The sequence below is a fragment of the Nelumbo nucifera genome, chromosome 6 (assembly GCF_055504915.1).
Source record: "Nelumbo nucifera cultivar China Antique chromosome 6, China Antique-T2T, whole genome shotgun sequence".
NCBI classification, from domain to species: domain Eukaryota; kingdom Viridiplantae; phylum Streptophyta; class Magnoliopsida; order Proteales; family Nelumbonaceae; genus Nelumbo; species Nelumbo nucifera.
In genome coordinates, this window is record NC_142654.1 from 9,925,553 (window position 1) to 9,937,863 (window position 12,311).

The following is a 12,311-nucleotide window of genomic DNA, read 5'->3' on the forward strand; positions in this document are numbered from 1 at the left end:
AGTGAGATTGAGGGTTTTCTCAAATCATACATCGTATAACCAAATTTGGTATAAAGTTAACAAAGATAGAAAGGATACAAAAGCTATTATATCAAAGCTTGAAATGTTCTTAATGGAGGCCTTGAGACAGTAATCTTCTTAAATTAGTATGGAGGTCTGGTCATGAGGTCTTTTGGTCAGAAGCCTTCTTTAACATTTTTTTCCTTCTCTAAGCTGTCTTTGCTGGGCAGCTACTCAACAGACATGACCCACCAGCTCTCTGCAATCACATTTTCAAAGCCATTTGTCCCCACATTCTCTGACTTACAAAAACATCAGACGGCTAGTATGAGTTTGATCTATGCACTTGTCCCTGTGGGAGTGGGACCCTCTTATTCTGGAACTTGACACGTGCACCACGTGCATTAGCCTAGACAGCAAAAGAGCATCTCACGGTACCCCATAAAACATCTCCCGTGCCTTCCGTCAAGCACTGCTTAACTGCAAACATTCTCTATTTAGGATTATGCACGAGAAGATATTCCCAATACATGAATCTGGCAGCGGGTCGATTTTTATTGAACCCGCGCTGATGTAACCCTATCGGGTTAGGATTGGGTCAGCCTTAATCGGATTTTGAGTTGGGTTGACCAATGTTAAATCCGACCAATTTTGGTTGAAAAAGGATAGGTTCGACATCTTCACAGCCAATCCCATCTGGTAACCCGTAAAACCGGATCCATTTTCATGTTTTCAGTAATAATGGAATTTGAGCTGCCAAAGGGATTCTTTTAGATGTGATGTAACATATCTTCATTCATACACCTAAACCCATTTGATCTCTAACCATCGTTCAAAATAAAGAAAGGCCCCACCAGACCAAACTGTTTCTGGAGCGTACGGATCCCTCGATGCACCAAATCAACCTCTTCTTTGGAAACCAACGATTAAAGTCATTAATAATCAAGATTCTCTTCCGGAACTTGACGATACGAGGTCAATCATCATACGACACGTCATCCAGGTAAGTGTCGGTGCTCCCATGCACACGCCATCATCCGCGTTGAAAGTGCGACGAAAATGGCTGTAGCCTCCTGTCCCACGGTTGGCTCCTACTAACATTTTTAATGATAACTCACATGCGCGTTACGTATTGACTCTCAGATTAGAATCTGATTGTGGGCTTTTATTCCATTCCGACACTTTGACATCAAGTCCGCACGTACACACGGGCGTTGTCAAGTGCTTTCGTTTCAAATGACAAAATGGTCACCAACAAAACCTATTAGAACACTCTCTTGCTCCCACAATCTCAGTGGCAATTGACGTAAATAGTAGGGATTCCATGGGCAAAATGACATTATGAATTAATATTAAATGGAAAATCCACGTTACGTTGGGGACGTACAGCTCATCGCATCGAAGCCATTCACATGGAGCGTAAATAATGGGGAGTAGGGTCGGATAGAGGCCGAGAGTGGCCAACTTCACTCCACGTAACCACCTCCTCCCTCTTCCTTAAATACCCTTCTCATTTTCTTCTCTTTCTCTTCTCTTTCCGACGAACGTATCCCGCTGCTGCTCCTGCATTTGTTTTCATTGTCTCATTCTGTTTTGCATTCTTCACCGGCGAACGTTAGTAACCGGAAGCAACAGTGGGAGATCTGAGAATGGCTTCACCGGCGAGAGTGGATCTTGACGGGAACCCCATCAAGCCGATTACAATCTGCATGATCGGTGCCGGAGGGTTCATCGGCTCGCACCTATGCGAGAAGTTGATGGCTGAGACTCCCCACAAGGTCTTGGCGGTTGATGTGTACAATGACAAGATCAAGCATCTTCTGGAGCCCGCTTCCCAACCCTGGGCCGATCGGATCCAGTTTCATCGCATCAACATCAAGCATGATTCCAGGCTCGAGGGGCTCATCAAAATGGCAGATCTGGTTTGTTATAGGTTTCCGTTTTTGTCTTTTTCCGTCATTGTTGACTTCTTCCGTTTTCGTTGCCATTGGTGTCGATTGGAGGAAGTTGATCTGTATATTGCCGATTAATGCGGTTTCTTGCATTTAGACTATCAATCTTGCGGCGATCTGTACTCCAGCGGATTACAATACCCGTCCTCTTGACACAATTTACAGCAATTTTATCGATGCACTCCCGGTGGTAAGCGTTTCGGATTACTTATTACGTATCTTGTTCGTTAATCGCTCTAGATTTAATCCGTTGACTGATTTTGATGCATGTGGATGGGATTTGTTCAGGTGAAGTATTGCTCAGAAAACAACAAACGTCTCATTCACTTCTCTACTTGTGAAGTTTACGGGAAAACGATTGGAAGCTTTCTTCCTAAGGATCATCCTCTACGGCAGGTATCGTGCTAGCCTTTCTTCTTCATTCGTTCAATTTATTTTACATTTGTAGAATTCAAGTTTTGCTCTTGATCTTCCTTCTTGATGATATTTCATATTGATTGCTTGGATGCCAAAATCGGATATTTTGTTCATGGGAATTTGTATTTGTACGAGTTTAAACAGTGCTTCAGATGCTGCACTCTTCTGGATTTTACGTGATTCAATAATCACCAGGCGGGGATAAACTTCTTTTTTGCGGCTTGCCGTTTTTCTAGATCTAATGACATTTTGTTTTGTGTATTGGAATTACCTTCCCTGTTGTGATTGATAGCACCTGAATCTCTTCGGGGTTGAATTTTAAATGTACGTTTATGCTCAAGTATCATGATTTGGGCTTCCTGAATCACGAAATGGTGTAGTAGAGCTCTAGTGGTAGTGGTCGAGCTGTTGGATCATGTTGGGTTCAACATGTCTCAGATTTGGTTTTAATTGTAATAAAATTTAGGATACAGATCAGAGGCCTTCTATTTATGCTGGTAGTTAAGGCAAGGGTTTGATGTGATTGATTTTTACTAAAAAAAGAGAGTATCTGAAAAGAAAAAACCATGGAAGAAAAAAAAACATCAGAAGGTGCTTGGTCCGGTTTAATTGGGATTTAAGGTAAATTACTTCTTTGACTTTTTTGCACACCAACCCCCACACATATATAGTACATTTGGATCTTATGATTTATGTATTGATGGTGACATCTAAGAGGACCTTTGTAATCTTTTAGGATGTGTCAATCTTCATAATTATTATTTTTTGATAAAAAACGGTAACTTTCATTAGTGATTAGACAGATTAAGAGATGCATGCCTGGTGCTTATGGAGTGCTCCATATGTGTGGGGGTTGGTGTGCAAAAAAGTGTTTCATTTACAGTGTAGTTTCATTTTACATTAATAACTAATGTCCAGGCATGTTAGGATATCTGAGATGCATGCCTGGTGCTTATAGAGTGCTCTATATGCTCTTCAAGTTTTCTGAGACTGTAAATGAAACTACACTGAAGCTGGACAAGCAATTAGTCTTACTAATATTGCCATTTTCTTAAGCTTTACCTTGAAAAACAGCCCTTCTTCACTTATTTCTTCCCTTCCTCTCCCTGATCTCACCTGATAATGTGTACTTTGTTTGAGATACAATGTCCTATTTACAGGAAGCAGTTTTTATGTGCTAGTGTTCTTTAATTGAAATCATCATAGCTCCATCAAAAGAGGTTGGATCCACAGGGGATCTTCAATCCTGTGGATATATCATGGCCTTTGATTAAGTTAGTTTCCAGGTGTTTTTTTTTTCCTTCAATACTTGTTATTCTTTATCAATTATGATGGTTAACCAGGTTGAAATGAGAAATTGTACAAAATGCATTTGACAGATTAGGGGTGACTGAAACGGGTGATAACTGTCATGATATCACCAGAAAGGACTAATTTCATGCACATTGAAGGATTTAAAAGGATAACACCTATGTGGGCTGAGCTAGTAAGAGAAGATTGGTTGGTATGCATTTTAATAAGAGATAGACTAGGCGGCTGTTTGGCATCGTTGCCGTTTCCTGGAGCAACGGCGCCACATCGGAAAAAACGGTGCTCCAGGAAACGGACATTTGTTTGGAACCATATTTCCATAAAAAACGGTTCCCCAAGCCACACCTTGGAAATTGGGAAGCCATGGCTTGGAGCAATGCCAAATTTGGCATTTCCTGGAGCTGCAGCTCGTTGCTGCCAACAGGGCAGTGATGTGGCACTGGATAATGGGTACCAGTGCTGAAAACGTTTCCTGGAGCATTGGTACCAAACAGAAAAAGTTGCTGTTGCTCCAGGAAACGTCTTACCTGGCGGCAACGGTTCCAAACAAAAATAAAGGCACCGTTTTATCAGAAAATGGTGCTTCCAACCACACATCAGCAGCACCGTCTGCAGCATTGATGCCAAACGTATACTAGATGGGTAGGAATGTCAGAATGGAGCCATACTTGTAAGGAAAAGGTGATATGGCAAAATATGGTTATCCTTTTTGTGTTGTAAAGTAAGCTGGAATATGTAAGATATCTCATGGTCACCCCCATACTCCTATTGTTAGATTAGATGATTTTATTCTCATGTATCTCATTGAGAGAGTAATTTAACAACTTATTGCCAAGGGAAGGCCAATGGTTAAGTAAATACGTCTTGGGGGCTTTCACATAGTTGAATTAGAAGTTCGGATTTCTACCTTTGTTGATGAGGGTAGGATGTGGGACATCACATAGTGAGTTTACTGTAACTACAAGTAGAGGCCATTGCTTGATGAATTGGTAAAATCTTTGGGTTAACAAGCATGAGAACACAGATTTGATCCTGAGAGTAGCCACTTTGTGCCAAAAAAAAAAAAAAAAAAAACTAAAAAAGCCATAGGTTATGTTTGTATCCCTGGTTGAGCATTTATGTTAAGGAGTCTACCCCTTTGTCCCCTCCCAAGCTGTGTAGTTTTTTTCATTTTCTGGGTTAGTAGGTGGAACATTTTGGTTATGGGGCTGGTTCTCTGTTTGACCTGGGCCATGCTGGGTAGATTTGTCTGTTGTTGTGGATGAGTGACAAGCACATGCTCTGTATGTGCAGGTATTCTATAGAAGGCATACAACCTCTCAAGTTGGAGAATGTTATTTTTTGCTTCTTGTGTTCCGATCCTTTCATTTCTATGATTTTAATGAAAGGAAAAGGAGGAATATTTGAGTTTGTTAAGAATTCCAATTTATGGATGTGTTTTATGATGAAACAGGATCCTGATTTCTATGTCCTCAAAGAAGATTTCTCTCCCTGCATTTTTGGTCCTATTGAAAAGCAGAGGTGGTCCTATGCATGTGCAAAACAACTGATTGAGCGGCTCATTTATGGTTAGTGCACATGCTACATTATCTAGTAATAAATTTCTTATCAGGTACTCGTATTAGTCTTCTTGGACATTTAAGTAATTTGAACTTGTTGCAGCTGAGGGTGCGGAAAATGGCCTCCAGTTCACCATTGTAAGACCTTTCAACTGGATTGGTCCAAGGATGGATTTCATTCCTGGGGTTGATGGTCCAAGTGAAGGTGTTCCTAGGGTTCTAGCATGCTTCAGTAATGTAAGTTCAGTTTCTGCTATTAAGTGCAGAACATGCGGGTAATTATAATGCAGTTCTTTTTAAACAAGTTTGCCATTTTGTTCTGCAGAATCTCCTTCGTGGTGAGCCACTCAAGCTTGTAGATGGTGGCCAGTCCCAGAGAACATTTGTGTATATCAAAGATGCCATTGAAGCTGTTTTTTTGATGATTGTATGTGAACGATCATCTGATAATTTTCTTTTAAATTACTAAACCCTATATCTATTGTAAATTGGCATCTAAAAGTTTGATTATTACTCAGGAAAATCCTGCGAGGGCTAATGGTCAAATTTTCAATGTGGGTAACCCTAACAATGAAGTTACGGTGAGGCAACTTGCAGAGTTGATGACAGAGGTACTTAAAGAATCTTACATTTCTGTCTCTCTCTCTCTCTCACTCTAATTTTCTTGTGCATTAGTTTTCCACAGATCTGCTGCTAAATAAAAAATAATCAACTTGTTCTCTCCAGGTGTACTCTAAAGTAAGTGGACAGCCTCCTTTGGAGGTACCTACCATTGATGTAAGCTCTAAAGAGTTCTATGGTGAAGGATATGATGACAGTGACAAGCGAATTCCAGACATGACAATAATCAATAAACAGCTAGGTACTACTTCATTGGTTCATTGTAATATTTCACTCTTTAGATTGCTATAAAGTTTAGAAACATTGCCAGTAACTTTTTTATTTTGCCCTGGAATGCAGGTTGGAACCCCAAGACATCTCTATTTGATTTGCTGGAATCAACCCTCACCTATCAGCACAGGACATACGCCGAGGCTATCAAGCAAGCCATCGCAAAGCCAGTTGCATCCAGCTAAAGGCACACCGTGCATGGTGTGGTTGGTTTTGGGAAAGCTGGTTCTCTCGTTCAGGGTTGTTTTTCGGGAGGTCAATTCTTTTGAAGGAAGCATACACATATTGAAGTGGTTCATATATAATATAATTTTTTTTTTCCAGCGTAGTAGTAAGTCTGTATCTCCGCAATGAGTCTGTAATTCTCTCTCTATATATATATCACAAAAGATGACAGGTGACTTTGGTAGGGGGATAAATCTCATGTTTACTGTATTGTTGCTTAGAGCATCGTTGCTGGCTACTACGTTGGGGGGTTAGGAAGCCTCTTCTCTGTTTCCTAAGGGGTGTGCTTTATCTTTCTCTTTTTCTGTTCGTTTCTCCTCCATGGCGCTGTATTTTCTTTTTTTTTTTAACCTTTACCCATGCCATGCTCATGCTATTATTTATTATTTATTTTGAATTGTCTATTGCATGTAACACTTTGGCCCTTTCCACTCCAGAGAAGACTGAACGATTACTTGTATGGAAGAATAATTCTCAAGGTTTCAAAATGAGGAATAAATATAAACATGAAGTTTACTTCAATACTCGTCATATCTTATCAATCAAAAAACCGTTTCTCCTTTTCTGTCAATTGGGTATTTGAATTTGGAAATTACTTCACTGGTAATTCCTTTTATCGGATAATTGCAAGTTATTTAAACTATCGTGCTTGTGACAGGGGTCCATGACCCATTAAAACTTCGTATATTGTATTTCTAAATCTTGTAATAGCATTTTTTTTCAGGCTCAATTTGGGAAAAGTAGAAATACAATATGTACAGTACAAAACCTTGTACTTTCTGATTCATGGTATTAACGCTGGTCGAGTTGCTTGGGATAAACTGGTGACCTATCAGCTTGGATAAACAATATGGAACTCTTTGTAAATGGAGCCTCCAGGCCTTCGACTGGGAGTTGGAACTCTCTGTGATCGTGACTAGGTGCCATGTGGGCGTGGAGCTGTTTATTGCTTTATTTTGTCGCCTTCTGCTTTGAGAAGTAAGGACTGATGTGGTACTCACCTATCACGTTCACGTGCACATGATTTTAGCTCTACCAAACTTTAGGCAATCCCCATCGGACAACATTTATGGTTCGGGCCGGGCTTCAGGGGTTCTCTGTTTCTCTGCAACCACACCAAATTTGTATAACTTGGTTTCTTAGATATTCCTTGATCGTCTGCATTACTAATCTTCCTTAAAAATTATTAGGGTCCGCTTGATTCACAGTTGGAATTGTAATTTGAATCGAAATCCTTTAGAACCAGAATCGAAATGGCCTATTCTCATAATCTGTTTGGTTCAGACAAGAATGAGAATAGGTATTAGAATTAGCAGGGATGAGATTTAATTCTCAAGGGAGGGGCAGGCAATGACCATTCCTTTAAATGGGGAAATGTCATTCCAATTTTGCCCAACCAAATAGTTAGAATCGGAATAGACTATTCCAATTCTGATTTCAAACCTCTATTCCTGCGAACCAAACAGGGCCTTAGATTATGCTGTTTTAGTTTCTCCAATAGAAAATTCAAGCCATATTTCATTCCTTTTATCATAGTATCTTTTGCGACAAAATAATCTCTATAATTTAATACCTAAAATATTCCAATCTGAAATATTTTAAACTCATTTTACAATCATTAATTGAGAGGAAATTAGGGCTCATTTGGTTCACTGGAGTTGGGGGTATGGAATTGGAACTGGAATGGGTCATTCCAATTTCATCTATTTGGTTGGGTGGAATTAGAATCTTATTTTCATTCATGGTGGAATGACATTCTCCCATTTGAGGGAGTGGCCATTCCCTCCTCCCTCTCCATTTAGAATGAAATCTTGTTCCAACTGATTTCAATTCCTATTCTGATTCCTGTTTGAACCAAGCAACCTATGGGAATAGGTTATTCTAATTGCGATTCCTATAGATTTTGATTCCAATTCCAATTTCAACTCTGACTGCAAGTCAAATGGATCCTTACGGGAATGGGAAAATAATTATTGGTATTGAAATCAAAACTAAAAAATTAATTTTTACAAGAAATGCTTATAAAGGAAACTACTTCATAAAAATTAAAAACAATAAAGAATATCTACCCTCTCCCAAACATACGAACAAGTTTAAAAGGTATTAAATTCACTCTCAATTTTAATTTTGTGCAAAATCAAATGTAAAATTTCTACTGATTTTATTTTATTTTATTTTTCAATTTTTAAATAATTGTGATTATGAATTCAGGATCCAATGAGTCAAATGGTTAGACCGGAGTTTGAACTTTGAACCATCACCTGTGCGACTGAGCCATCTCTTTTATTTATTCATCTATTTTTGGTACTTCTTTTTTTTTCTAATTTGTTCATCTTAAATTTAAAAACGACGGGATTGGGTGCATGTAGTAGGTGAGCGTGCAGCATGTTCCAACGAATCACCTCCTCTCCCCACCCCAAAAACAGAAAAAAGGAATCTAAAATATCAATTGCAATTAAATATTTTTATAAGAATGGAATTATGAATTTAATAAAATTAATAAAATAATACATATTAGACATTACATTTACATATGATATGTTCCACAGCGCAGCCTGCCTACACTTTGATTCTCAGTTGGTCAATGTTACGATGAATTAAAACCAAAATTCCACCAACCTCAAGTTTGTTGTTTGGATTCCAAATCTCTTGATGGCTTCCTTCTCTTCCTCCTGATTCATCTTCATATCGTCTCGAAATTTGGCAACGCCCGCCGGATCTCTTCGCGCTTAAGCTCTCTCTCCTCCGGCGACGGGTAGATGGCTCTCTCTCGCCTTCGTCAACTGGCTCTCTCTCGAGCTCCTCTCGTCTTGAGGGCCCGCCCTCTTACCACCTCCTGTAGATCTCTTACACGGTACTAATCCCCCTTTTTCCTCCATTAAAATGGTTATTCAACCTATTTTCGATTTCGTATATTTTATTTCAACACAAATACAGTTGCCTGCCTTTTGTGATTGATAATGTAGTTGTTTCGATTATATTTAGCGGCTTGATTCGTAGCTTTTTAGTACAGAAACCGTTACGGATTCTCTAATTGGATAGATGAATGCTTCCTAGACTCTTGTTGTGATTCAATAATGAACACGTCTTTTATAGTGTGAATTCCGAAACAGTATAAGAGCGGAGGAACGAAAATTACTAAATTCTTTTGAAGAGAGCTTTCTTCTAATGATTCATGAAGTCTCTCTCCTTTTTTTTCCGGTGTCCGGGGGGATTGGGTTTAGGGTCTTAGGGAGACAAAAACCTACAGTTGTTTTATTTGAAAATCAAAGGAGAATGTCAAGAAGTGCAAATTCACTGGGAGAACTTCTGTTTTGGGCTCAGTTGTAACTGATTTGAGAATTCACCGGAGAGCTAAGAGCTTCTCTCCCATTTCATTGTTGGTTGTACCATGTTTTGAAATTCTAATAAAGTTATATTTTTCTCTTTAACCATTTTGCAAGGGAAGCCTCAAGGTCTCAATGATTTTTATGCAATCCTATGGCCAGGATTAGAGGAAAAGGAAGACAAATGGCATTGTCAGAAAATGGATGAGTGGGAGGGAAATAGGTCCTTCCCTCATTCATGAGGCAAGATCCGTATTAGAGGTTGAAAAGTATAACAGACTAATGTAGATATATCACCACTTGCACAGCTGTTCAGTAGACATCCTTCATAGATATTTAAGTATGAATCTCAAAAATAGAACTACTTGTTTTGTGGTAAGGGTTGACTACAGGGCATGACAAAATAAAAAAGAAAATCATATGTAAAAGGGGAAAGGAAAGGGCTTTCAGGACTAGTGGTGTATGAACATAAGCCTATTTCTGAAGAAAAAAAGACCTATCTCTACTTGATTTTTTTGTTAATCACCAACACATCCAAGGAGTATCCCTGTTGCGACAACTGAATGTAATTTTAGGACTAATAAAAGGGTAAAGCAGAGAACCTCATGATTCAAAATGGTAATGGTTCTCTGAAGCAGGTTTTTGCATAAATCCTCTTGGTTAAGAGGAATACGGATTTGTTCCTCACAGAGTGCTCCTCACACCAACCTCACAGAACTTGCAGCTGCACATCGGGAACATCTCCTGTACTTGTATGTTGTCACACATGGGGGGATGTTCCCAATGCACAGCTCCAATATGTTGTGAGGTTGGTGTGAGGAGGAAATCCGAATTCGGTTAAGAGCACATGTAGGATACTGGTTTGGTCAAGATGGTATTCTAATAATCAATAAAACTTGCATACCTGTATACCCTTTTTTTCTCATAATCAATAAAACTTGATTGCTGCTGATAAAAAAACATCTTGGAAGCTCATCAGTAATCTTTTCCCATTTTCCTCTTTGCATACAATACCAAGTAGGAAAGTAGTATCTGACTATAGTGTAAGTGGATAACATTATGGGGATCTTTGGAATGATATTACCTTACTTTTGCATATTGGTTTTTCTAAGCCCCCTTTTTATGAAATGGTTGCGATGTTATAACCCATGGGAGTATGAAATTTCATGCTGTTTAGGCATAAAGCAATCAAGAAATTTGCTATATGCAACTTTATGTTTCTAGTTACACATGTCACATTTTGATACCTGGGTTGATCAATGTTTCTCCCTATGAGTCATAACAACATTTCCCTTTTCAAAGTAACCCTTAGAAAGTTAATTGAAGAAAGGGAGTCTTGATGGGTTAGGTAGCTAGGCTAGCCTAAACCAAACTGTGGTGTGCCTGGCACAACCTGTTTGTATGTGTACACACACACACACACACACTATGTTAACAATCAACAAAAAGGGTACCCTTAGAGGACTTTGTTCTTTTGTCCAAATACTTAATCAATGCTGACTAGTTTTTTCTTTCTTTCTTGCTTTCTTCCTTGTGTGATATCTAGTTGGTTAAACCATATTAGGTACACAAATGCTTGCTCTTTCTTCAAAGTTGCATGGCTTTTGATTGTTTTTTTGGTCATTTTATTGGTGCAGCCTGACCAATGTGCAAGGTTCTTTTGTTGAAGGTGACTGCACTCCTTTAAGGTCAGCATATGATGACTTTCTTTGCTCTTGAAATACCACTATCTTCACTATTTAGTGCCTGATTTATGTGGTAATTCTTATAGTTGCTTACATTTCTGCTGTCTTTGATTCTCTGATGATGATGGACTTCTAAACATTTTTGGGTACATTTGGATGATATTAAGCATGCTTGGCAATGAGTCTGTCTCTGTTAAACAGGCTTGCTATACACAACTGTTGTACATGCAATCAGTCTGTGATGGGTGTGGGTGAAAGGGCTGAATAGAAAGAGGAAGTTGATTTTCTGTACTATTCCTTCTGCCCACATTTGATCAGTCTGGACTGAAAGAATTGAGCAAGCTTCCAAAGGTGTATTTACAAGAGAGTAAGAGAAAGGTGGTGGGGAGAATTTGCTCTTGGGCTGCTGCTAGCAGTATTTTTAAGAACTTGTTTGAGGATAGGGGGTGGTTTTGGGTTACATTTGCATTTTTTTGGGGGATTTGGTCCTGGACTCGGTTTGTTTTCTGAGTTTATAATTAATACTTCATCTTTCTCAGAAAAAAGTAAAAAAAAAAAACTAGCTTACCAAATGATGGTGGAATTGAGAGATATTTTAACCAAAATCACATTTGCATGGATGTTATTTTTTTATAGGCTTTGGATGTAAATGATTTTCTGCGCCAATGAATCTTACATGGCAAAAACGAGTGCTTTTGTTCAATAATATTGTGATACTTAATAGCTATTTTTCAGTATCGTAGTTTTTATTATTGATTATGCATATATTAACATTTTCTATAGTTTTCTTGCAAGTTTACATTCTCCATATTCCATCTCATCTTTGAATGATTGGAATTTTCCTTGAAATTGAAATTGGAAAATGGAAACTTTGATTTTAAGTATTATAAGATGACCATGTTTTCTTTAGGGGGTGAGTGGGGGGGGGTATGTGGGACAGTGGAG

General features: G+C 38.7%; 2 protein-coding genes across 3 annotated transcripts in view; both read left to right on the top strand.

Annotated features, from left to right (window-relative positions):
- The first annotated feature begins 1,385 nt into the window (after positions 1-1,385).
- On the top strand, positions 1,386-6,877 carry LOC104587342 (UDP-D-apiose/UDP-D-xylose synthase 2). Its single transcript, XM_010244908.3, has 9 exons — positions 1,386-1,922; positions 2,050-2,142; positions 2,241-2,348; positions 5,134-5,248; positions 5,343-5,476; positions 5,565-5,666; positions 5,758-5,850; positions 5,966-6,101; positions 6,200-6,877. Exons 1-9 carry the CDS (start codon positions 1,650-1,652, stop codon positions 6,313-6,315), a joined length of 1,170 nt encoding a protein of 389 aa, XP_010243210.1. The 5' UTR covers positions 1,386-1,649; the 3' UTR covers positions 6,316-6,877.
- A 1,966-nt stretch (positions 6,878-8,843) lies between these two features.
- Positions 8,844-12,311, top strand: part of LTA3 (Dihydrolipoamide acetyltransferase, long form protein) — a 32,517-nt gene continuing 29,049 nt past the window's right edge. The window contains exons 1-2 of one of the 2 annotated variants that reach the window (XM_010244919.3): positions 8,844-9,209; positions 11,319-11,369. In XM_010244919.3, the coding sequence (XP_010243221.1) occupies positions 9,115-9,209; positions 11,319-11,369 (146 nt within the window). In that variant the 5' untranslated portion in view covers positions 8,844-9,114. The remainder of the gene's footprint in view (positions 9,210-11,318; positions 11,370-12,311) is intronic. The other variant, XR_016077868.1, reaches the window with a different exon arrangement.